This window comes from Schistocerca piceifrons, chromosome 1, assembly GCF_021461385.2.
Source record: "Schistocerca piceifrons isolate TAMUIC-IGC-003096 chromosome 1, iqSchPice1.1, whole genome shotgun sequence".
NCBI classification, from domain to species: domain Eukaryota; kingdom Metazoa; phylum Arthropoda; class Insecta; order Orthoptera; family Acrididae; genus Schistocerca; species Schistocerca piceifrons.
Window position 1 is genome coordinate 846,304,438 of NC_060138.1, and position 27,701 is coordinate 846,332,138.

Below are 27,701 nucleotides of genomic sequence, written 5' to 3' on the forward strand. Positions count from 1 at the left end.
AAACCAGCAAGATTTCCATCCTGATTAACTGCTAATGAAAATATTTCTCTAATACTGTAACAAACATAATGATTCACACTCAAGACACATTTCTTGGAATCTAGCTTCACTTGTACACATCTTACGGGCTCATGTTCACGTGGCATGGTCCTGCATCGGATAATTAAATGATAATGCGATTCAAGCAAGAGAAGCCCGCAAGACCATGTATGAAGTCAAATACAGTTGCTCCCAGCATCCAAGTTGACATCTGCCAAACAATTCAAACAAGGATGGCTGCCACAAGACTGCCTCAGCTACATATGTGTGTCCTATAGTCTTATTTTAGAGCGTGCAATCCACCTATGCACATTTTCTATACCATATCCCTTCTGTTCTTGTTGCAGTAAGTCTTCCTGTATTGTGATTACACACTGTACCCTCCAGTGAAATATATTGCATGTTTGGTTACCTGTTAGTCTTATCTACTAATTTCATGATCATCATTTTCAAGGAAAGCACTGAATGACCAGAAGGAGATGAAATTGCTTCTGGATATGTATAAAGGTGTTAGTAAGGAACAAAGAGACAAGGTACAGCTTATGGCAGCAGAGAAGAAGGCCCGAGCTGAAGTCGAAGATCTCAGACAACAATTGAAAAAAATACAGGTTTGTTTATGCATCACAGAATTCATTTTGTTTATCCTGTTTCATTTTGCTTTGCCTTTTGTAACATTCAGGTATGCCCTCTGTGATTGTCCTCTGGCTCTTACTCCTGTCCATGCTGAAACATTTCTTCGTAACAGCATCCAAACAGCTGCTTTGTGTCCTTTAAGTTATTTGAACTTTCCTCGTCTGCCATACAGTAAGGGAACAATATTTCTCATAAGCATAGATGACACACATGACTGCAGTGTAGTACTGTTGGTTACAGTTACAAAATGAAAAACAAATATGCAAAATATCTAGTTTTTGTGGAGTGGTTTTCCCCCTGATGAATAAGTTTCCCAGGTGCCTTGGATTTTGTCATGATTCCACACATCAGCAATAATTTTATTGACCATTTTTCGTTCAGTTTGCCCTGAACTAAGTGCACAAGAGCTTTAACATTTGTCACTGCAAAAAAGTTACTCAGAACAGTGAATTTATAATTTGCAATAAAAAGGTACAAATATTCAGTGAGATGTTGAAAAAATGTTTCCTTCTCCATTATTATTTCATTAAGCTGATTAAACTTGTACTCACTGGAGATGTATTATTGAGGCTTATAAAATCTATACTTAATAGACCTTCTCCACAAGATATGCTTTAGGTTTGAAGTTATGTTCAGAAATATCTGTTTATAACATTTCCTTCTAGGTAGACATAGGATCTTGATAGTTATGGCATTTCATATTACCAAGAAAAGATTATGTATAAAAATTTCTCTCTGCAGGGTAATTCACAGCTATATTTTCTAGTTTCCGTGTGTTGAACCCATTCTGTCCTAAAAATTACATAGGAGTAACAGAAATAGAAAATATGAAAATGAAAGTCTTAGGGAGATAACAAGAAAATATGAAAATGAAAGTGTTAGGGAGATAACACACGAGGAACCCCTACAAGAGAATATCGTGGAAAAAAATTAAAATGATATAGGCATGTGAAGAGAATGGACGAGATGAGGATGCCTTGGGAGATGCACAACACGAAGATGGAGAGCAAGAGACTAAGGGTAAGGCCAAGGGACAGGTGGCTAAATGGTGGGGAAAAAAGCATTCTGAAATCCAAAATAGAAATTGTGGTAAGACAGAGAAGGTGGAGAGACTTGAGTACCAAGCAAACCCTGCCAGTGACTGAAAACTGCATGTTGGTGGTAGTGATTATTATTAACAAATTATCTGCTTTCACAGATTGCAAATACGCATATTAAAATTAACAGAAAACCTGCAACGTTGAAAAAGCTGTTGCTTTCTCAATGCTGCTAAGTTTCTGGTGTTTATGTGCTACTACTTGTTTATTATTTACATGACTAGACTGATAACTTTCAAAAAATACCCACTATGCTACATTACTTAAGAAATGAGTTCCATTAAAAAAATCAAATTTACTTTTTCCCTTGGTGCTAATAAAATATTGGAGTTCTTGCATATAGATAATTGTGTAGTTTTTAGGCTGATATGTTTAATTTTTATTCAGGATTGAAGCTGCATCTCTACAGATAGCTTATTAAAAAAAAGCTTCTACCACCTTGTGTAGGTCAGAGAAAGATTCTTGATATTAGTTTGTTTTGTATTTTAGTCTTTTGCAAATCACTATTAATTTGAAACTGACTTTTGTTATTAGCCACATATATCACTCAGAATTAAACATACAAGAAAGCTAGTGTAAGAATTCAAAGACTTTTGAGGAGGCTTCTGCAAGATGTAAGCTTTACGGAATTTTCTGTTGCTTCACATTTGCTGAAAAGTGTTTTATTTAGTCAGTCTAATGAACGAGGTGATGTTTCCATAAGACAGAAATTATTGAAACTATGTGGAATAAGGCCTTGCACAATAAAATATCCTTCTGGGTACAAAATTGTCGAACTGAGTTTGTTGTTTATTTATGTCGCTGTTACATTTTCTGCCACCATTATAGCGCAGACTGCATGACCATCTGCCATCACAGAAGACTTCATGCTCAAAGCAATGTAAAAGTTCAAGAAAACGGATGCTTTACTGTTTCATCCTTGTCTAATGAATTTCCTCGAGTTTCGAGAGGTGTATTTACAAATCATTGCAGATCATCTACATTACCAGAAGTCGTGCTTTCAAAACAGCTGTTCAAAAGTGATTGGCAAATCTAGTATCAGGATGGAATTCAGAAATTCGTTGTTGGCTGTGATAGTTGCCTTAATATTAATGAAAATTATCTTGAAATGTAGATTAAGGCAGAGGCATCCAAGTATAATAGCATAGTTTAATATACACGTTTGTTTGTTCTGTATAAAACAGTCCTCAAAAATGTCATGGTTGACTGGGTTGTATGGAAGGGACTTCTTGCTGTGGAATGGGTGGTAGCTATCGAAGTGGAAATATTGTTGGTGGTTGTTAAGTTTAATGTTGACAGATCTATTGATCTCTGAGGTGGTGGTCAATGTCAAGGTACCGTATTTACTCGAATCTAAGCCGCACTCGAATCTAAGCCGCACCTGAAAAATGAGACTCGAAATAAAGGGAAAAATAAATAATTCCCGAATGTAAGCCGCACCTGAAATTTGAGACTCAAAATTCAAGGGTGAGAAAAGTTTTAGGCCACACCTCCAAATCGAAACAAAGTTGGTCCATTGTAATACGAGACACAATTTACGTCGAATGAGTGACGATACAGCTACAGTAGTTCGGTTCAAGTCGTAAGCTTAGCAGTTAAGCTCTACCAGGTAGCCATTGCTATGCGTCAGGCGCTCCGTCTGTATTTATACGAGTACCCTTCCTTTTTCACGTGCTTCATCTGGTTTGAATCGATTGCTTATTTTGCTTTGATCTGATAAGTGCCGTTTTCTTTGTTATGGGTGTTTACGTCACTCTAAGCTGAAAATGCATTACTGTACTCAGTCATGCATCGTTTGTCGCATTCTGATAGTGCGTGTTTACGGCCTGTCGCCGCTCGCGGCATGGCTTGCTTTTGTGCGCGCTACCGCCGCTTACAATTAAAAGAGAGAGAGAGAGAGAGAGAGAGAGAGAGAGAGAGAGAGAGAGAGGAATCGTCTCACTAGCGAAACAGTGGCAAGAGACTGCTATTTGTTGTTACTTACACTGCTGCTTTCTTTGATAATGATCAACAAAAACCAAATAATGGACTGCATATGATAGAAAATGTTTTGAATGAGAATTTAGCGAAAATTTTTCTCCGTCTGAAAATCTTTGCAGATGCCTCTTTAGTACATTACATTCTGCGCGGAAATTAGAGTCATCTTAGATTTAAAAATCTAGTCAGTTGCCGTGCTTCATTTCTGGCTATCACTATTAGGCATAAGAATAATACGAATATAAACGTGACACGATATGTATATTCTTCCGCGTTTGCTGTTGTCTCACACTAGTTTCGTAGTTTATTAGGCAGACAGGATTTAAATGAGATAGCAGCAAACACGAAAGAATACATGGCACAATGTTTATATTCGTATTATTCTTATGGTGAAGAGAATACTGCATGTGATTCACATTTCATCAGGTTCCTATTAGCAACGATCTCTTCTCACAGGTAGGAAAAAATTCAGAACGTAGAGTTGGCCATATTGACAAACATCCCAAACAGTCTTGTCAATCGGATTTTTGTAGTACATTGAAATTCTGCTACATTCAAAGATGAACAATACGGAATTTGTATTTACTTCGTTGGATAATGTATGAAAATGCGGTGGTCGAATGGTCGAAACTCGGGGCGGAGAAAAAAAAAGCTCGTCTTCGACCTTTTTTTTTTAAATTTATTTACTGACGCAGAGGTTTTGGCGCCAGTATTTATCTTTGTGCCTACAAAGCATGCCTGTGTAGCGCTACATATATTCGACGGCAGAAGTTAGTTGTGGCGGCACCTACCAACATTTTTCAGAACTTCCGCTTGCTTTGCACTCGATTCTAAGCCGCAGGTGGTTTTTTGGATTACAAAAACCGGAAAAAAAGTGCGGCTTAGATTCAAGTAAATACGGTAGGTGGCTTAGTGGACTGAGGATGACCAGGTGAAATGAATGGGGGAGAAGGTGTTGAGATTCCACAGGAACATGGTTAGGGTGTTCTCACACTCAATCCAGATTATGAAGACACTATCAATGAATTTGAACCATGTGAGGGATTTGGGACTCTGGGGGTAGCTAGGAAAGATTCCTCTTCTAGTCCATGAATAGGTTAGCATAGGATGCTGCCATGTGGTTGCCAAGTGCTGTACCAAGGATTTGTTTGTAGGTGATGCATTCAAAGGAGAAATAATTGTGGGTGGGGATATGTACTTAGTCCTTTCCCCTTTTCTTCTTCGCTCTTCTCCATTTTTTTCTCCTCCCCCAACACAGTCTCCTAATGCTCCACCTAGCAGCCCTATTCGATCCCAACCATGTCCTTGCTTGCTGTCACAGGCAGCAATAGTACTCCCCCCACACTGCTACCCCTGCTTCACCCCATCCCCCACCCCTTCCACATCTCCACTACCTGCCCCAGCCAAGATTGCTGCTCATCTCAGATGCAGTCATAGCCGGCCCTTAATGGCTGGGACCAAGCGAGGTGGCGCAGTTGTTAGCACACTGGACAGTGGTTCACACCCACATCCAGCCATCCTGATTTAGGTTGCCTGTGATTTCCCTAGATCACTTCAGGCAAATCTTTTGAAAAGGCACAGCCAATTTCCTTCCCCAGCCTTCCCTAATCTGAGCTTATGCTCCGTCTCTAATGCCCTCAATGTAACATTAAACACCAATCTCCTTCTCTCACCTTAATGGCTGGAGATGGTAGTGGCCGTGTATGGGAGCTGTGCTTGTGTGAATTCTTTTTCATTGTGCTTGTCTGTGACTCGGTGCCTATTCTGTGTAGAGAGTAGCAATCTATCCTTTTCTTATTTCATAACATGAGAATTCATGAAATTAAGCTGTTTTCTGTTATCCATTGTAGGCCTGTTCTGCTGTCACCTGTGTGTTGTACAGCTGAGTTTTAATCCTGATTTTTATATGCTTTTGTCATGAGCAACCAATATAGTTGTTAACAGTCCTTTAAAGTCTTTGAAATTTCATAATTTCCAAATGGAAATGAGTGTTTAGCATCATTGGCCGGGAAGCCCCTTACGGGGCAGGTCCGGCCGCCTTGGTACAGGTCTTATTACATTCGATGCCACATTGGGCGACCTGCGCACCACATGGGGATGAAATGATGATGAAGACAACACAACACCCAGTCCCTGAGCGGAGAAAATCCCCGACCCAGCCGAGAGGCGAACCCGGGCCCCTTAGGACGGCAGTCCGTCACACTGACCATTCAGCTATGATTTCCAAATGTGGCCCCAGGTCAGCTGAACTAACATATTTACACAATCCTCAAAAATTTTGTAAGGATTAACAATTAGATTATACAAAGCTTGTTGCCAGATTAAAGAGTAGCCTTTTTGTAACTAATGAAAATTCATGATAATGTGATAAAGAAAATTTGTGGTGGAATGCAAATAATTGAAGGACTAGTGGTAACAACTAACCAACTAATAAAGGTACTGAGTCATCAAAAGGTGTATGAACGATACTGAGAACTTTGGTAACTTTCGGAAAAAAAATCCTATTTCAATCTCGTAGAGGACATTCATCTCATAGTTGGAGCTCTTATTTTGCTCATGTTTGCTTTCAGATATGTAGTTATGGAAATACGGTTCCGCCTTGAGCAGCCAAGATTTTCTTCTTTGACACTCATACATGTTTCTATGAAATGTCATCATCATCTCCTATTACTTTATTAAGATTACATGCTGATGTTCATGTAGCTGACTGGCACCTGCAGTACAACTGATATTCTGCTACATTTTGTCAACTGCAATTTTTGTTGTTTTCACTCTGTGATGCCTGTATGCAAAATATAATTGCTAACATGCACAATGTCACTGTTCACGTCATGAAGAGATGAATATTTCATGGACAGGGACACATTGCATTTTGGTGAGTACAGTTTGCATAGAGCTGTGACCATGTGGAAACTATAAAAATTGCAGATGACAGACTGTAGTAAAATATCAGCTACACTGCAGTTGATACGCTGCCAAATGAACATCAGCATGTAATATTAAAAAAATAAAATGAAGCCAGTGATTATGGTGAATTTTCACCAAAATGTGTATGAGCATTAAAGAAGAAAATTGTTTGCTCAAGGCAGAACTCTATTTCCATAACTATACAGTACACAATCTCACACACAGATTACTAGTTTACATGCCTTTAAATGCTTCACTATGTCTACTATTCTGTGACTCATTATGTTTACTCCTTAAATTATTTCGAAAGTCATATTTCACTCAATTACCTATATAAAACACCACCAACTTTTTAATTTTAAAGAATTTGTTTTATTTGTGGTAAAGTTTCTAAAAGCTTTACTCATAGATAGTTTGCATCATTATGATGTATTTTAAAATAATCAAACACTGGAAAATCTAGGATGGAATGTAACAGTATTAGAGAAGGGAAGTTGCTACTCACCATATAGCGGAGTCCACGATAGGCACAACAAAAAGATTCTCACAATTATAGCTTTTGGCCATTAAGGCCTTTGTCAGCAATAAACAAACACACCCACACACCCTCACGCAAACACAACTTGCACACACGTCTGCAGTCTCAGACAACTGAAACCGCACTGTGACCAGCAGCACCAGTGCATGATGGGAGTGGCAACTGGGTGGGGGTAAGGAGGAGGCTGTGGCGGGGAGGGGGAGGGTTAGTATGGTGGGAGTGGTGGACAGTGAAGTGTTGCTGCCCTCTGTCTAAACTGCAACACTTCACTATCCACCACTCCCACCATACTATCCCTCACCCTTCCCGCCGCAGCACAGCCTCCTCCTTACCCCCACCCAGTCGCCACTCCCATCGTGCACTGGTGCTGCAGTCTGCAGTGTGGTTTCAGCTCTCTGAGACTGCAGACGTGTGTGCAAGTTGCGTTTACGTGTGTGTGTGTGTGTGTGTGTGTGTGTGTGCGCGCGCGCGCGCATGTGTGTCTACTGCTGACAAAGGCCTTAATGGCGGAAAGCTTTAATTGTGTGAATCTTTTTGTTGTGCCTATCGCAACTCAGCGTCTCCAATGTATGATGAGTAGCAACTTTCCTTCTCTGGTATCTGTTTGACAATAGTATTTTTTGTGGTGCTCCTTCCTGTTCAACACATACGAGCCCACTGCTTTCACATTACATTCCCTTAGGTGACCAAGAACAGCAGGTAAACAACAACAACAACAACAATAATAATAATAATAATACATTTAAATAGTGAATTTTTTGTCAAAGAACTTTTGAAAGTCTCTTCAAGTTCAGAGCAGCAAACAGTACATATATAACATTTGAATGTTCCCTCAGAGCATTTGAAGGGACAATGGATGACCTTCACAACTTGTATGCAGAAGCTTCTGACTGGATTTGAAACCTAGACTTCACGTAGAAATATATATGCTTTTTGCAGATAGTTGGTCTTTTATTTTCTCCTGTCATCATATGATAAATAAATAACACCTAGTTGAAACTAGACATTACGGCACTTGGAGGGACTACAAAATATGCATTGCCGTATTTCCGGCATACGCCTTCATTTTCAATGCATAACCAAGAGAAATGTCACAAGCAAAAAAAGTCATTTACAATTCTCAAGTTTGTTTTTCATGCAGACATGAAACTTTATACATACTGTCAATCTGAAAGTACATCCGTCAACCATTAGGTTAACTTTTATGAAATGGGCATTGTCTAGTTATGCATTCATGTTTATCATGGAATACCTTAATTTAAGAGATAAAAATAAAAGAAAGTTAATAAGAGAAGCTGTTTGTTTCAGAATGTGATACAGATATAAGAATTTAGTCTTGTCTTTAAAAATCATTCAAGATACCTCACAGATCACAACATAAAAAGAAAAAGTACCCGAGACATATTGATCATTATTGCAAAAGATTGATTACTATGATTGCATTGAGGTGATCATATCTCTTTACAGAGGCAAGAAAAGGAATGTGTTTTTCAATTGGTACTCACTTATCTTTGTCCTTTACATCATGCACTTGTGGAGGACTAATGCAAATACCTGGAAATATGCTGTCTGTCATCATTTGCCAATTCTCCCAAATGCTGTTTGCGTCAAATTTAATTCCTCTTCTCATTTTTAGAAGCTGTGTACTGGTTTATTTCTTTTTATCAGTTATATAATCTCAGAAGGAAAAATAAACTAAAACAATGAAATGAACTTGTGGTATCAAGAGGTGCCGGCACTCCACAACATTATTCGGTGCAACCTCCACTGTTTTCCATTTTAGCTCAGGACCTGATGGCTTTGTATTTATCATTTTCCATTTATTAGGCACTGTTTGTAGTATTGATGTAGATGAATTTTAATTTTTAGGGTCCAGATCTTCATCAGCTATGTGTAAGTAATACTCTATTCTTTTGTAGTGATGAGTATTTCAGTATTGGAAAGTGTGTGTGTGTGTGTGTGTGTGTGTGTGTGTGTGTGTGTGTGTTTTATCAGGTTCTTCAAACTCCTCTTCCAAATCAGAGTAGCCATGTCTCTTATTCTCAATTCATCAAAAGGTTTTTCTAACATTTCCAGAATGATACTGACAGCATCTATAAAAAGGATATGAATAATACACTTTAGAAACACACACAGCAAGGCATCACAGCAGTGGCAGTAGAATCACGTAGTTTCCTTCAGTGATCACTTTCTAATACCCAAATGGTTTTTTTTTTCTTTCTTTTTTCCCCCCATCTCTGACTCTGGTGCCATCCCCTCATCGGTCACACCTGTAGGATAATTTTCCAAAGATTTGTATGTTGGATTTCTAGTTGTGACACTATCCATAATGAAAGTACTCATACACATACACAGTGTAAAAGTATACATGACAAACATTTAAAATCACAATTCATTATCCAGTAATGTCAAAAGAAGAGAGATGCCTCAGCTGCTTGTATCACACTTTTATGAACTGGGCATCATCTAATTATGCATTCATCTTTATCATAGAACAGCTTATATACAATATAAGATGAATATCAACAAAAGGAAAACAAGGATAATGGAATGAAGTCGAATTAAATCAGGTAATGCTAAGGGAACTAGAATAGGAAACGAGACAATTGAAGTAGTAGATGAGTTGTGCTATTTTGGCAGCAAAATAACTGAGATGGCCAAAGTAGAGGGGGTATAAAATGTAGACTGGTAGTGGCAAGAAAACATTTCCGAAGAAGAGAAATTTGTTAATATCAAATATAGATTTAGGTGTTGCTCTGGAGTGTAGCCACGTGTGGAAGTGAAACGTGGATAATAAACATTTAAGATAAAAATAGAGTAGAAGCTATTGAAATGTGGTACTACACAAGAATGCTGAAGATTAGATAGCTCAGTCATGTAACTAATGAGAAGGTACTGAATAGAATTGGGGAGACAAGAAATGTGTGGCAGACCAGAAGAAGGGATTGGTTGATAGGACACATCCTGAACATAAAGAGTTCACAAATTTAGTATTGAAGGAAAGTGGTGGTGGGGGTAAAACTTGTAGAGGGGCACTGAAAGATGAATACAGTAAGCAGATTCAGAAAGATTTAGGTTGTAGTAGATATTAGAGATGATGAAGCTTGCACAGGATAGAGTGGCATGGAGAGCTGCATCAAATAGGTCTTCGGACTGAAGACCGCAACAACAACAAACAGCAGCAACCACATCTTCCTTACTTAACTGGAGATATAAAAATGTAAGAGAATTAATAAGAGAAGCTGTCTGCTTCAATATATGATACAGATATAAAGATTTAACCTTGTCTTTAATTGTTATTCAAGATACCAGACAGTTCACAAAATATAATAAATAGAATTTGAAATTTTTTTAGTGATATTAAACAGTCTTGTATTCTATATGTTGGTTTCTTTCTGTTTAAAGTTTTACAAATCTATATACTCTGTTGGCATTTGTCTCATTGCTTCAATACTAATTATATTCCTTTTAATTAACCTTCATCTGCTCCTTCTTGGGGCAGGCGAGACTAATGATACCATTAAATTGTACAGGAAAACAAACGTGAAGAGCGCAAGAAGTTGTGTGATGAAGAAGCCATGCGAAAGATAAAGCAGTTGGAGGACCAAACATACCAGCTGCAAAAGCAGGTTGCATCGCAGAAACAGGTATTCGACATTGAGTTTTAAAGATTAGTGTCAGAGAGGTCGATAAATTTCTAATTGGTTCTTAGAAAAGATTCATGTAGGTGAAAAGAATTTATGAACATTCAGGAACTATGTGGCGTAGCGCATACTACATAGTAATAAACAATCATTATTTACATGTTCTTTATTGTTTATCTCTTTGTTTCAAGTATTGTTGCTTCTTGGGTTTTTTTTTTTTTTTTTTTTTTTTTTTTTTTTTTTTTTTTTTTGAAAATGATTGCTGGTCACTGTCAGCTTTGTAATGCCTAAATATTTCTTATAGAGTGGAACCTATCTTAGCTCAATTTCCAAATTATACACACATTTTCTGGGATTATTTGAATTTAAATACCGTAGCTCCTGGTAAATTTTCATTGTTTATGTATTCATTCCTAGCATACATTTCATGATATTGATAATGTTCTTATGTACTTCAACAGTTTTCTCAACTTTTATGATGCAGTTAACTGAAATGGTTTCTTCAATAGATATCCAGTGGCTGTTCTAGTCAGGAGTCATGATTTTTGCAATGTTTTATATAGTGATTTGCATAACATTCTGCAGAAAGGAAACTGACATCAAAAGTGAAAAAATTGTGGCTAGTAAAGCGAAATAAAAATTTGTCAGTAAATGTAGTCAGATTTTAATAGATTATTGCAAGTCATATTAAGGAAACATGTCTCTGATTAAAATATAGACCCTAAGATTACATTAATTATTGTTATATTAAATATTTTTGTGGTTTGATTCTTTTCAGCAGAATGGTTGGACTTTAAAACGAATTCAGCAGAATGGACTAGAGGAATATATTTGGCAGGTTAATACTATTTTACTCAAGATATTTATTCTGTTTGAAAACCTGTAAAAGTTGTGAAATTTTGAGGGACTTCTCCACACTGGAATGTCCCAATAAGACAGAATACTTTGGATTCTCGAAAATCAAATCCTTAAAATATTGTTGGTCCTTCAGTTTTGGATTTTGTATCACTGTTTTGCTAGCTAATAGTGAAGTTAGTTTCTTTGGAAAAGTGAGACAGACAGACATTGTATTATTTCATCTTATCTTCAGTGAAGGTTCTTCCAGCAGAATCAGAGACTGGTTTTATTTTATCAGCCAGCACTCACTATGGTAACTGTATCTGCTTTTCTTTCCTGTTCTCTTTGTATTTGCAGTTTTGAGTGCTCTTACTAAAAAGTCTCATTGGGTTACGTAGAGATTGTTGTGCTTGCTTCCAGTCTAGTCCTCTGGCATATAATATTATGAAGTACATTGCAAAGGTCGTTTTTACCTGAGGAAATTCAGCACAATGGGTGGCCTCATTTCCAGCATTCTGAGTGACAAGAGACAGCAACTTAACTGTGATTCAGTGAAATTACAAAACTGACAGAATTGTGTCGAAGTTTGTTTTTATTTAAATGGTGACCAGTTTCGGACCTTAGTCCATTGCCAAACCATCCTGTAGAACAAAGTATCATGTTACAGTTGAAATATACAATACATAAGGTCAATCAAAGTACAAGTACATTTGACAAGGTGCTTCCATATCATACTTTGTAGTGCAACAAATGGCTGATCAGTGTCACAAGTGAATGTAGTGTATATGATGATACACAGTTCAAATTAGTTAATCACATAAGCTAAAATGTCCAAGGCACTTAAGCTCCATTATATTTTTTGTTGACAACAAAACACATTGCACTGTGAGTTCTATCGTACAAACCTAAATTAATAAAAACATAATAGAACACATTTATTGTATCATCTGTTGCTTTATAACAATAAATTGTGTAACATCACACTTACAGAGTCCATTCATGCAGACCAGAGGCATCCTGCTAGTGTCAAAAATGAAATAGGTCAGACCATATATTAAAAATGAACAAAGAATTTCTTGGAATGGGGAGGGGGTGGGGGGAGCGATGGAGAGGTGGAAGATATGAGTACTACGTAAAGCTACATTGTAAACAGAATTTAAAAAATAAATTCAGTAGAGTCCTGTTAATCTAAACTAATTGGGACCAGACCTTGTTTGGATTACCGATTTGTCCGGATTAGCTGGAATTACAGTGACGAGTTTGTAGAATGAAGTATTCCAAGCAGATAAGTAGGTACACCATGGTAATAAATGGGAACAAGTGTGGTAACAGTGGCTCACTCTCACTCCCTGCCCTTGTTGTTGTGCATTGTTGAGGCCTTTGAAGTGTCTGAGGTTGGCTCACAAAACAGAAACATACAACGTTAACTCTCAAAGAAAAGCTGAATGCTTTGAAGTGGATAGACAATGGTGGGAATGTATCTAAACTGGCAACGGAACTGAGTGTTGATAAAGCAACCATTTGTGATTGGAAGAAGAACCGAGTGCAGCTTGGACAGTCCTGTGCAACATCTTCGGGAAAAACACCCTAAATCCGGTAGACTTTGAAGCAGTCCCATTTCGATAAAGTGGATGAAGCTCTTTTCCTTTGGTTTACGCAGGAAAGAGAAAGGGGAACTCCTTTGAGTAGAGCACTGGTTCAGGAGAAGGCTGTTTACCTGAACAAGTTAATGAATGGTGGTGAGTCTTTTAGTGCGAGTACGGCTTGTTTGGACAGATTCAAAAAACGACACTGGAATCCGTCAGCTAACAATTACTGAAGAGAAGCTTTCTTCTGACCATGATGCAGCTAAGGAATACTTGGGTGAGTTTGAAAAAAATGATAAAAGAGGGAAAGTATTCTCCCCAACAAATTTATAATGCTGCTGAGACTGGCCTTAATTTTAGGGCATTGCCAAAAAACAGCCTGGCATCAAAATTAGACCATGCTTCTGGTTTTAAAATGTGCAAAGATGGTGTGACTTTATTAGCATGCAGCAACGCTGCTGGTAATCATAAGCTGCCTTTAATGTTGATCGGCAAATCTGCTAGGCCCAGAGCTTTTAAAAACTGCAACATGAAGTCTCTGCCCATATATTATCGTAACCAGAAAAACGCATGGATGGATGGTAAGCTGTTCAAAGAATGGTCTCACAGCCAGTTTGTTCGCGCCGTTCGACAGTTTTCTAAGAAATATCGCTTGTCTCCCTAAGCAATCCTTTTGATTGATAACGCACCATCTCACCCCAGCACTGAGGAATTGTGGCGAAGGTTTTGCCGCCAAATGTTACACTTCTTCTACAGCTGATGGACCAGGGTGTACTGCAAACATTAAAACTGATTTACAGAAAACAATTTTTAAGAATGCTGATTCAAGATGATAGCATTCCTTTAGTGGACAAAATAAAATAGACCAATGTGAAGGATGTTGTTTATTGGGCCACTAAGGCATGGCAGAATATTTCAGAAAATACTCTGAGAAAACTGTGGACATCTCTTGAATTTCAGGACAACCCAGTTGAAAATGAAGAGGAAGATGTGCTACAAATGATACAGACAATCCCTGGATGTGAAGAAGGAGACATAGATGAGTGGATGGCAGCAGATGGGGCATGTGTGGAGAACCTTACTGTTGCTGATTTAGTTGCTGCTGTGATTCAAATCCAGGAAGAAGTGGACTGCTGTGACGGAAGTGACAATGAGCCTGAAAGTGGCAAAGGAGAGCTGGTGCCACACAGTGATGCAGCAGAAGCCCTTGACCTTGCGCTACATTATTTGGAGCAACAGCCCACTGCTACACCTGCTGATTTGATGTTCACAAGACAATGGCACAACTATGCGTCATATAACAGACTGTCTTCGTTACGCCAAATACAATGACTGAGTTTTTGTCATCTAAAAAGTAGGGATAAAATGTCCACTGTATTTTAGTAAGTTTTATAGCTTTTCTTTCATTGTTGTGCATTGTTTAAATCTAATAAATGTTTACTGTACTGTGTAAATTAAAATAGTGTGTATGTACAGCAGCTTACAGCACAGATTTCCGTACTTAGACTAACATTTTTCATGTTCGGATTAACCGAACATTCAGATTACCAGGGTTTGGATTAGCAGGACACTGCTGTACATTGAAAGTATTGGTCTAATTATTGTAAAAACTGGCTTTTCAATATAAGACAAAATCTGACTAATCAGTCTCCTAGATTAGACCATTTACAGCAGCAAATAAAGACACGTCCCATATAATAATTGCTTTATTTTTCTTTCTTTTTATTTCTTCATTAAACCATGTAAAATAATTTATATAAAACAAACTCAGCAATTATGCATAATGGCATAAATGAATATGTTCGCAAAGACGTCATTTACCAGTGTTGATATTTATTTTACAATCAAACCAACACGACAGAATGTGCATCTGGCAGAACTGTTAAAAGTGAGAGGGCTAGGAGGACAGTTGTCTTATTCCCCACCCCAGATTAACTTTCAGGTATGTTAGTTTGACGACAACAACAACAACAACACTGACATTGGTTAACGAAGTAGGGGGCTGGAGGACATATATATCTATGCAATTATGCATAATAGTTACCAGTAGGTTGTTTTATATACTTATTTTATGTTGTCTGAGTAAGAAGTGAAAGAAAGAAAGAAAGAATGTAATACTTATTATAGGGGAAGTGTCTTTATATGTTGCTGTAGATGGTCTAATCTAGGAGACCAATAAGTCAGATTTTGTCTTTTGTCTTATATTGAAAAGCCAGTTTGTACAATAATTAGACCAATTGTCTCAACGTATTTGTTTTCTAAATTTTGTATACAATGTCGCCTTGTATAGTATTCATATCTTCCTCCTCCCCATCACTTCCCCCCACCCCCCTCCCCATCCTGCTCTGTATTATATTACCCCCCTCCCCCCTTTATCTTTCCCCTCTCCTCTTTCCCAGGATGGTGTTTTACTTTTTTAGGTGTGAAAGCTGTGCCATGCCTTTAGAAGACAATAACTGATTTCACCCCTTTAATTGTTCATTTTGCACACCAGGCTGTGTTAGCAGTGGTATAGATCTGTTCACTGTGAATGGACTCCAAGGCAATCTTTGTACATTTTTAATATGTGGTCTGGCTTGTTTTATTTTTGACACTAACAGGATGGTTCTGGTCCATACAAATGGACTTTGTAAGCATGATAATATACGTTTTATTGCTATAATGCAATAGATGATGCAATAAATGTGTCCTGTTTTGTGTTTATTAATTTAGATTTGTATGGTAGTACTCACAGTGCCATGTGTTTTATTGTCAATAAAAATATAATGGAGCTTCATCATGCTCTTGCTTAAGTGTCTTAGACATTTTAGCTTATGTATTTTGTACATGCTCCCTTTGTATATTTTAATTTTAAAAAATTGAATTATTTACCATTATGTATGCTACAGTCATTTTAATGTTACGTTGACTGGCCACTGGCTGCACTACGAGGCATGATACTTGTGTGTCTGCAAGATTTCTTTTATAAGTGCACCTTTGTATTGTGACTGTGTTTTAACATCAAGCTAGAATGAGTGTTATGTATGGTTATATGCAACAGTTATTTTGTAACTTTGTAAAATAAAACAACTTCCCCTTGGCACATCCCCTTCAGTGCTCCTACCTCAGTTGCCTAACAATTTTCAGTAATCATAAAACATTGTTTTGCTGCATGCAGCATTGGAATGTCAAATAAATAATGCATTGCACTTAGCCACTCAAACAGGCGAGGTGGCCAGTATACACACATTACGGTAATGCTTATGTGGTATGTAATTATTTTATCATTTGTACTTGTACTTTGATTGACCTTATGTATCATATATGTTACATTATAACACTATATACTCTGTTCTACAAGTTGGTTTGATAATGGACTAAGATATGAAACCGGTCACTATTTAAATAAAAACAAACTTCTGTGCAACTTTCATTGACAATAGGTTTCTTTATTTTTTAACTGCAGTTTGCTACAAAAGTATCCAAGGCAAATTCTTGTCTACAAGGTGGTGCACTTGAAAGTGCAAAAATTGTCCAGTTGGAATCATGACCTGATTCAGTCTTTCCTTAATCCCATGCGTTTCTGGGTGATTTTCCCAAAATCTACCTAGATCTCTCCAGTCCTTTCCTTCACCCCTCTTCCTTCCCCTTCAACCCTTCTGCCTAAAGAAGGAGCCACTGGCTCCGTAAGCTTGCCACTTACAACCGACTTTTGTGTGTGTTCTACCACCGCTTGGTAAGCTTGCCACTTACAGCAAACTTTTGTGTGTGTTCTGCCACCGCTTGGTAAGTAGATTTTTTTAGCTATCCAATTAAATGATTTTGTCAATATCATGAAAAGGATAGATGCTACTCACCATGCTGCAGAATGCTGAGTCACAGGCACGCACAACAAAAAGACTATCACAAAATGAGCTTCTGGCCAACAAGGCTTTGTCGAAAGTACACGCACGCACACACACACACACACACACACACACACACACACACACACACACACACACACACACACACCACCACCACCACCACCATGACAGTCTCTAGCAGATGAAGCCAGACGACGAGCAGGAGCGCATGATGGGAGAGGCAACTGGATGTGGCAATTCAGAAAAGATGGTGTGGGTGGGAGGAATCCATCCCACCAATGCACCCAGTCTTTTCACTTCACTCCTTTTTTTCTACCCCCACTCTCTGCCCCGCCCTCCACCTAACCTCCCAACTGCACCCAGCTGACCTACCCTGTCTCCACCTCATCCCTGCACACTCCCACTAGCAGCATTTTTCTGTCCTCCACCTGTACTGCACTATCCCTCCCCCTCCCCATCACAGCCTCCTCCTCACCCGCACCCATTTGCCCCTCCCATCATGCACTCCTGCTCATAGTCTGGCTTTAGCTGCCAGAGACTGTGGTTTTGCGTGTGTGTGTGTGTGTGTGTGTGTGTGTGTGTGTGTGTGTGTGTGTACACGTTCGATAAAGGCCTTGCCGGCTGAAAGCTCATTTTGTGACAATCTTTTTGTTGTGCCTATCTGCGACTCATTATCTCCGCTATGTGGTGAATAGCCACTATCCTTTTCATAGTATTGTAAGTAAAAATAGGCACATTCTTGTGGACTAGCAGCAATGTGTTTGTCACCTACTCTGCTATATCACATAAAAAACATCCATCAAATATGAGAACGTACAGCTAATTTTCCCACACTAGACTTTAGCTATAAATCAGCAGTGGGAAGTGTGATAAAACTGACAGTAACTTAGAAGTTCAGATCGAAATATGTTTGCTCTTTGCCCACCCACATGGGATGGATTTGACTTCTTCAAGACCTAAAGATGATAATAATACATTAAAAATTAACGTATTTCATTGCAGTTAAAATCATGTTGTTCAGTCCATTACACCAGGAAAAGAAATATACAGGCTTCCTTATCATTTTGCTCTTACCATTTGCAGCTAGACTGAAGAAAAAGGGGAAAAAGTGGAAAAAGTATACTTCATTAATGAAAATGCACAGAACACTGGTGTAATATTCTGGAAACTGGTTTTCAGTGTGTGTGTGTGTGTGTGTGTGTGTGTGTGTGTGTGTGTGTGTGTGTGTGTGTTTGTTTTCGTTCATAATATATAAAATATTCTATCAAGAACACAAGAACGAATGGAACAGTCAATTAATGCAAAAAGTATACGGGCAAAATTTGTGTCGTACCTGAAGTGCTCAGTCAGTAAAGGTATTCCCAGTTCGAGTCCTGATCTGACACACAGTTTCCATTTGAGAAGTAGTTTCAAAACTGCAGGCACTCGACAGTTTACATTTGAGAGGAAGTTTCAAAAGTGCAGGCATTCTGCTACAGAGTGAAAGATTTACTCTAGAATGCAGATAGTTCAAAATGTGATAGGTAAAACAGGTTTAACTGGTTCATGTAATAACCTTGCTGTTATATATGTGTAAACACAGTGTCATATCCTCTATGAGGATTTGACATTTCATTAAGGTGACAAAGAAATACCAAATGAATTTTTGCAAATAATCTACTACCTAGTCTGAAAATAAAGTGAACAGTCAGCGTTTGCCAAACTTGCTCCACAGTGTTGCCACACAACTTGTTTTTAGGCAGGGTATCTTATGGCAGGTCTTAGAGATGTGATGCTGCTGAATGCCAAGTTGACAACAAAATAGAGCTCAGAGTTTTCTTTCCAGCACATGTGCAGTTTTATCATAATTTAATTTGTGTGATTCAAAGAAGAATTAGTGGGTTGCTGTTATTAGGAGTGTTCCACCTGTTTGCTCAATACAACTTAATCATAAACAGTAATTTTTATTTGAGTCGACCCACTGATGACGTACTTAATGAACTCTAAACTGCTGTTACAGCCACACTTCCGGGTCTTGGCAAGTTCTGTATTGACTTCATTTTCCCCTTTTCTTTTTATGTAAAGATACGTGTGTCATGAAGAGTCATATGTGAGAGTAGTATGTTCAGTGATAGGATTGAGCAGTTAGCTCTTTACCAGGGTTTCAGATGGATGCTGCCAGCAGTATCAGGCATCCCATTACATTTCAGAGTTTGAAAACTCTATGCATGCTCAATTCATTAAAAGTTTTCTATCACATATGAGGTGCAAATGACTTGTGTACTTGCACAGCAGCTCATTCATCAATGAATGGCTCAGGAAATCCTAATTTAAAGTCTTTTTTTTTCCATGTTGCTGAATATTTTCTCATATTGCTGTGAGTTGTGCTGTATGCAGTGCCCCATAGCAGTTATCATCACAAGGTGACATGCTGTAAGTCACCAGCTCAAACCCGAGGAACCACAGTTATTTGTCATGTAGTATTTATGAATTCTCAAAATTTGTGTTTTGTAACATTTGTATATATTTAATGTTTTATAAATAGCTGCAGTCTCCACCCAGAAGTTCATTTTGTTCTGGTATACATTGGTGTTTGTAAGAAACATGCTTTTAGTGCTAAGTGTTGTACTTAATTGATGATCCTGCTTTTGGATTGGGACACGATTCTGGTTATGATGTTACATTGTTTGATGGAAAGGCGACAGGTGCTTCAAAACATATACATCACTGTGGCTCTAGTTGTGCTATGTAAAAGCCATCACATACATGGATAGGAACTGGAATATCAAGCAGTACATAATTTCCATGGTCCATGTACTCATATTTAGGTGACCAATAAATTAGAAAACAGCAGTACATCAGATGCCCATCAGGCATTCATCAGTTAAAAAAAAATGTAGGTTAGAACCCAGTAGAATGGCTAAAAGGATTCAACAGTCACCAAACACTATGGGTGAGAAAGATGTGTGTTCAGCAAATGTGTGTCTTTACATGGATGGCCCAGCCCAGCAGTGGTTAAAGAACAACCAGGAGAAACTCAATAACCAGGATAAATTGCAGGTGGAAGTGAAGACAACATTTGGTGGCATTCTACAGCAATTACACACAGCAGAACTACAGTTGAAGAGCAGGACCCATTGTCATGGGGAAATGACACAGTCCTACACATACAAAATGTTTTAGACCTATTCCACATTGGGAATCCAAATATGACAGTAGTTAATAAAAACTCACGCTTGATGAAGACATGTACAGAGCTCTTCTGGTAAAAGATGCTACTACAACAGAGGAATTTATCAAATGGTGCCAGCACATCGAGAAGATACAACAGAAGAGTTGAATGAAAGAAGTATGACTTGACTCCCAAAAGTGGTCCATGTGGCAGTTGTGGAAAATGTCCATGACCTCACGTCTCACATACGTGGTTGTAGGAAGAGAGATACAGGATTTCATGGCAGCCAGAACTATTAGGCTGAGTAAGCAAGAGATACCTGCCACAAATGTTGACCCCCATACTGCAAGAAGTAATACAGAAAATTGAAGGAGGAGTTAGCACCAGTCTCCACCACTATTCCAACACTCCAGGAAGGATGGAGTAGGTCAACTCTGACGTACGCTGCAGCTGTCAAACAGTAACCCAGCACCCAGCCAACGCATGTACAACCAACTCCTCCACCAAATATAATGCCCCACAGACCAACAGACACAAAACAACCCACCAGTATGTTTCCTCTGTGGGTGCCATGGACACGTTTGTTACACTACAGTAGAGAAGGAAGGTTTTCAATTATGACTATTATGCTGACAGACATCAGCCACCATGACAGCTCTATTCAAACCAGTCAACTGCAGATGATTATATTTGACCTGTCTGACAAATTAGAATGCCATACCCAGGACGAGGTCGCTTCCCAGCATGCCATAGCTGTTCCCCTGTTACCATGCAGCAATACCAGCTGCTCACCTAGTCACCAATTTCAGGGAAACAGAGAAGTGACCATCTATGGAGTTGAGGCTGCCAGAGATGAAAATCAACATGGATGAGTCACCAAATGTAAAGATATCTCATTGATGGCCATCCTTTCTGGGTGATAGCTGGCTCAGGGGATTTCTTTTCTGTAATGTCGAATGCTTATCATCACAGACTGAAGAAGATTATGTTCCATGATGTAAAAGTGATTGTGCTGACAGTCTCAAATAGTAAATACATCCAGCAGACAGGAACATGTATTTGCAAGAGTAACTGTCGATGAAAACCCCAGTCCTTCAAATTCATTTAATCAGAATTTTGTTGTAATGTTATTCCTGGATGGGACTTCATGCAGACATCACAAGCAGTCATAGACTGTTGAAGATCAGAGCTCCAGATTGGTGAAGATATTTCAGTAAGCACACATAAGAAACATTGTCCTGAGCAGTTGTTAGCCTGACTAACAGCATCGGCGAGTGTTAGACATATTGTGCCAGTTTTCAAATGCTTTTGAAAGTGGAATGGGAAAAAGAGAGACCAAGCAGCTTACAGTAAAAAACCACATCCACACTGGGCAACCTCTAGTAATTAGCCAGTGCTCATTTAGAGTGCTGCTGGTTGAACGGCTGAAGAATCCAGAAAGAAGTGGGGAATATACTTCAAGGTGATGTCATTGAACCTCCAGACTGTTCTTTCTCCACTTCTGCGAACCTTGTGAATGAGAAGGATAGCATATTGCATTTCTGCGTCGACTAGCTAGATAATCACACTGTAGACTGCTTGAGAGGAGCAGAGTATTTCTTTCTATGGAGAGGGAAACAGACTACTGGCAAATCAAGGTTGAGAAGGCGGACTGCAAAAATAGTGCCTTCGTAACTCCTGATGACTTCTAAGAGTTCAAAGTTACACCATTTGGACTATGTAAATCTCCAGCCACCTTCAAATGTGTGGTGGGCAAGCTGCTTCTGTTGAGACTGCAGGCCTCCATCTGAATCCAAACAAAAATGCTTCATCCCCGTACAAGAAATAAAAATCATAGGGCCTGTAGTGAATGGTGATTGAGTCCATTTGTATCCAGAAGAAATAAGAGCAGTCACAGATTTTCCAAATCCTGAGCCCATTTATGATGTGAGATATTGTTTTGAATGTGCTCATATTACTGACAAATTCATAAAGGACTTATGTACCAAGGCACATCCTTTGCAAAAATTACTGTATGGAGACACCAAATTTTCATGGAACAAGGAAAGTTCTTTCGTTGTACTTAAGGAGGCACTAATGTCTTCTCCAGTCCTAGCATTGCAAGATGAGAATGACAAGGCAGAATTAACAACAGTGCTAGCAGTTACAGATAGGTGCAGTTCTGGTACAAATCCACAAAGGTGGTGAAAAGGTGACTGCTTATTCTTCCTGAGTACTCTCCAAATCCAAGAGGAACTACTCTAAAACTGACAAAGGATGCATTGTAGTTGTTAGGGCCATCAATAATTGTTATAAAATACTGCCCATTGTGACATTTGCGTACAATAAAGGGAAGCAAGACACTTAAGGTTTCAACACTGCTAATTCTACTCCACAGTTGTAAGGCTAAAACAACAGCCAATGACAGAAGCATGTGCTGCATTTACCTCCATGGCACCTGGTACCATTTCTACCTGCAGCAGCACCATTGCGTCAAATTGGAGTCAACCTTTTGGGGAGGCTCCCGAACTTTGCAAATAATTGTCAATAGATAATTGACTGCACTGAATACCTCACCTGCTATAATATTACCAAAGCTGTACCAACAGCCAAAGCTCCATGAATTGCCAGGTTACTTGTAGAAGACAGCATTTTGATTCACGGAGCACACTGTTTGATGATCTCTGATAGTTTCCCAGTGAAGACTAATATGAGAGGTAAGTACACGTTGTGACATCACCCCCAGGTGGTGATTGCCTACCACGCATAGACAAATAGTCTCACAGAACACTGTAATAAGATATGCTCTCAATATACATTGATATCAAATAGAGTGATTGTTATAAAATACTGCCCATTGTGACATTTGCGTACAATAAAGGGAAGCAAGACACTAAAGGTTTCAACACTGCTAATTCTACTCCACAGTTGTAAGGCTAAAACAACAGCGGCTACACTGTTCCAATTTCAACAGGACACGTCTCAGGATGACTACATGAAGCACCTCATCTGCTAGGACCGAAGAAGCAAGACAGTTGGCATGCGTACAGACCCTGGACGCCCAGGAAAAAGACCGAGAGCATTTTAGTGCCAAGTGCCAGCCAGTAATATACAGCCAGCAGATTCAATATGGATTTTTTGGTCCAGATAGATTGTGGGACTATCAGATAAATCACTAAAGCACTACTTTGGGCTGTATCATATCATTCTTTGCTTATTGGATGTCACATAGAGTGTTGAGGATTATGTACCTTCATCAAGAAGACAGAATGGCGTTCATGTCCCCTGTCGTTCATGTCCTCTATATGAAGCCCTCCTACAGTTCTGAGGTGCTCATAGATGATGAGCGCTTCTTGTTCAGGGAACTGAAGAACAGCACAACTATCGCAAAGCTTTCATTGGAGGAGCTACACTCAATGCTCATGGTAGTGAAGAGGATATAACAACATGAGCAACTGTTAGTGCTGCCACACGGACAAGATCCAGATACTGGGTTGTGTAATAGGCTCCTATGAGAACTCCTGAAACAGCAGGTAGCAGTTTCTCCAAGAGAGCGAAAGCTGCGAAGTTAGATCACTGGTTGGCGTTTTGCGGCTCATCAGTTCAAATCACACCATCAGTAATTACTTGTCATGATGTACCTATTAGTTCTCAAATGTTCCTGAACTTTCTTACGTTTGTATATTGTGGAATATGCAAGGTTTGTATAAATAGCAACCAGCCGGGGTGGCCGAGCGGTCCTTGGCGCTACAGTCTGGAGCCGCACGACTGCTATGGTCGCAGGTTCGAATCCTGCCGCAGGCATGGATGTGTGTGATGTCCTTAGGTTAGTTAGGTTTAAGTATTTCTAAGTTCTAGGGGACTTAAGAACTCAGAAGTTGAGTCCCATAGTGCTCAGAGCCATTTTAACTTTTTTTTAAAATAGCTGCACAATCCAACCAGGAGATCAGTTCTGTTCTGTGTTAGCAACATGCAGTCAGTGCTGAGTGTTGCTCTTCAATCATAAACCTGCTTTCAGAATTGGGACTTGATTCTGTTGATAGTATTATTTTTGACCAGAGAAAATTCCATTTTCTCGGGACTGGGAAAAGTATGATCCAAATACTTCTCGGCCCATCTGGATTTAGGTTTTCCAGGGCTTCCATAGATCACTTGATGTGAATGTCAAAATTATTCCTTTGAAAAGATGATGGCAGATTTTTTTTTTTTTTCTCCACCCTTGTGCTACCAGTACTTGCGTTCTTCTGTAAAGACCTGATTGTCAATGAGATATTAAATACCTGATTTTCATTCCTTGCTTCCTTCCTTCTTCTCTTCATACTACTTCATGCTAAGGTTTCTAGTTTGTTTAGGTAGAGATTTGCAGATATTTCAATGACTTACATCCACCGATTTCACTTGTTCTCTTGGAACTGTGAATAAGGACACATTGAATGGATAATCATAGAAATTTCACAGTTGGTTCTGAACCAAAATCATGGGCTATCTTTTTATTTTACAACATAGTGTTTTGTCAGTCATTTACATTAGTCCATATGAGCATGTCATGATGGCTCAGCACACTATTTGTTGTGTTGTTGGTCAAGGTTGACAGTGTCAAGATGCATTGGCCATGCTTCAGTATGTTAAGTCAAAAGTAACATGGCACTTCTTCAATTAAAGTAAAATGTAGGCCACAAAATTATGTTCACAAGCGTAAAAAAAAATTACTTGTTAGTGACAAATACCTATTATACACTCCTGGAAATGGAAAAAAGAACACATTGACCCCGGTGTGTCAGACCCACCATACTTGCTCCGGACACTGTGAGAGGGCTGTACAAGCAATGATCACACGCACGGCACAGCGGACACACCAGGAACCGCGGTGTTGGCCGTCGAATGGCGCTAGCTGCGCAGCATTTGTGCACCGCCGCCGTCAGTGTCAGCCAGTTTGCCGTGGCATACGGAGCTCAATCGCAGTCTTTAACACTGGTAGCATGCCGCGACAGCGTGGACGTGAACCGTATGTGCAGTTGACGGACTTTGAGCGAGGGCGTATAGTGGGCATGCGGGAGGCCGGGTGGACGTACCGCCGAATTGCTCAACACGTGGGGCGTGAGGTCTCCACAGTACATCGATGTTGTCGCCAGTGGTCGGCGGAAGGTGCACGTGCCCGTCGACCTGGGACCGGACTGCAGCGACGCACGGATGCACGCCAAGACCGTAGGATCCTACGCAGTGCCGTAGGGGACCGCACCGCCACTTCCCAGCAAATTAGGGACACTGTTGCTCCTGGGGTATCGGCGAGGACCATTCGCAACCGTCTCCATGAAGCTGGGCTACGGTTCCGCACACCGTTAGGCCGTCTTCCGCTCACGCCCCAACATCGTGCAGCCCGCCTCCAGTGGTGTCGCGACAGGCGTGAATGGAGGGACGAATGGAGACGTGTCGTCTTCAGCGATGAGAGTCGCTTCTGCCTTGGTGCCAATGATGGTCTATGCGTGTTTGGCGCCGTGCAGGTGAGCGCCACAATCAGGACTGCATACGACCGAGGCGCACAGGGCCAACACCCGGCATCATGGTGTGGGGAGCGATCTCCTTCACTGGCCGTACACCACTGGTGATCGTCGAGGGGACACTGAATAGTGCACGGTACATCCAAACCGTCATCGAACCCATCGTTCTACCATTCCTAGACCGGCAAGGGAACTTGCTGTTCCAACAGGACAATGCACGTCCGCATGTATCCCGTGCCACCCAACGTGCTCTAGAAGGTGTAAGTCAACTACCCTGGCCAGCAAGATCTCCGGATCTGTCCCCCATTGAGCATGTTTGGGACTGGATGAAGCGTCGTCTCACGCGGTCTGCACGTCCAGCACGAACGCTGGTCCAACTGAGGCGCCAGGTGGAAATGGCATGGCAAGCCGTTCCACAGGACTACATCCAGCATCTCTACGATCGTCTCCATGGGAGAATAGCAGCCTGCATTGCTGCGAAAGGTGGATATACACTGTACTAGTGCCGACATTGTGCATGCTCTGTTGCCTGTGTCTATGTGCCTGTGGTTCTGTCAGTGTGATCATGTGATGTATCTGACCCCAGGAATGTGTCAATAAAGTTTCCCCTTCCTGGGACAATGAATTCACGGTGTTCTTATTTCAATTTCCAGGAGTGTAATTTAGCTTAATAAATATCTTAAGTAATTTATAATCTAAAAAGTGTTTCAGTTAGAAATGAAAACAAACATGATAGAATCTTTTGTTTGTATGTGGATAGAAAAATTGGTAATGGAAGAAAGCACTTTTATGTCCAAGAAAAGATAGATTTGCTCTAGCCGCATTGCTTATATATACAGTTACACAAAAGCCGTGCAGTCGATCTTCTGATAGGCACACGTAGCTTTATGTTGGGCCATTTCAGTGCCTTTCCAACATTTACTGAACACCAGAAAAACTGTAAAATCACAGGCAAGCAAGAAGAAGTTTGGCAAGAATGTTGCCTGAAACATGTCATTCATCTCTCATAATGGACAACTGCTGAGCCTCTTATTTTTTCTCTGTTGCGTAGAAAAACTTTACAAATAATAATTTCAAATGCTTCACTCTGGCATCTTCGATTATCTCATATCTCTCTCCACCTTTATCCTGAAGGAACATCTGAGTTTATCATCATTTGACGTATGACTTCATTAAAGGAGGAGCGCAAGGTTGGATTGGAGAAGTATGAGAATAAAATTGACTTTGTTCTTTTCAAAAGATGCTCCATGATTACGTTCATTCTAACTCATGGTTTCTCACTCCATTTGAAATGCTATTTGATTGGTATCTTTGTTATGATGCCCTGATATAGAAGACCATTACTGTTAAATAGAATGGCTAAAAATTTAAAAAGTTTCCAATTTTCTTACAAAATAAACAGATTTGTGGAAGAATTTCATAAGAAGTAGCTTGAAAAGGAAAAGCCAACAAATGAAACATTAAAATAAAGATTTCTTTGGGTATCAGAGTATTTTAATCAAACTAGTTATTTTAAAGTTAATTTGAATCAGGCACATGGCCTGAACATTGTTTCATTAAAATTTTCAATTTAAATTTGTCAAAAGTGGTTCTGCACCATCTGCGTAACTGGGAATATTTGTAGTCTCTGATTTGAGGGCATATCACTTATGAAACTAAAAATATAAGCTTACTGTAAAATAATAGCAGCCTGTTCTAAAGAGCACACCCTTACAGTTTAGTGAAATCAAAATTTGCTGCTGAGTAGCATACAGTACTGTGTTTCTCCTACCTGTGCTTCGTAACAGGTGTGAATCATCCTTGGCTTGTTGTCCACAAGATGGTCAAAGAGTTGCTGCTTGAATTTATATCCTACCCTTTGATGACAGGCCTGCTGAGGTCATACAGTGTGCGATGATCATTCGTGCAACTGCAGTCTGCATTTTTTAACTGGTCCCAAGCATATGCAATGACATCAGATACTGCAGGGC

The 27,701-nt window shown here is 39.6% G+C and overlaps 1 protein-coding gene across 3 annotated transcripts in view; it reads left to right on the top strand.

Annotated features, from left to right (window-relative positions):
- Window positions 1-27,701, top strand: part of LOC124715465 (E3 ubiquitin-protein ligase Bre1) — a 274,712-nt gene that overhangs the window by 194,044 nt on the left and 52,967 nt on the right. Inside the window, exons 12-14 of one of the 3 annotated variants that reach the window (XM_047243098.1) lie at window positions 494-647; window positions 10,725-10,838; window positions 11,614-11,673. In XM_047243098.1, coding sequence (XP_047099054.1) covers window positions 494-647; window positions 10,725-10,838; window positions 11,614-11,673 — 328 coding nt within the window. The remainder of the gene's footprint in view (window positions 1-493; window positions 648-10,724; window positions 10,839-11,613; window positions 11,674-27,701) is intronic. The other 2 variants (XM_047243099.1, XM_047243100.1) reach the window with 2 other exon arrangements.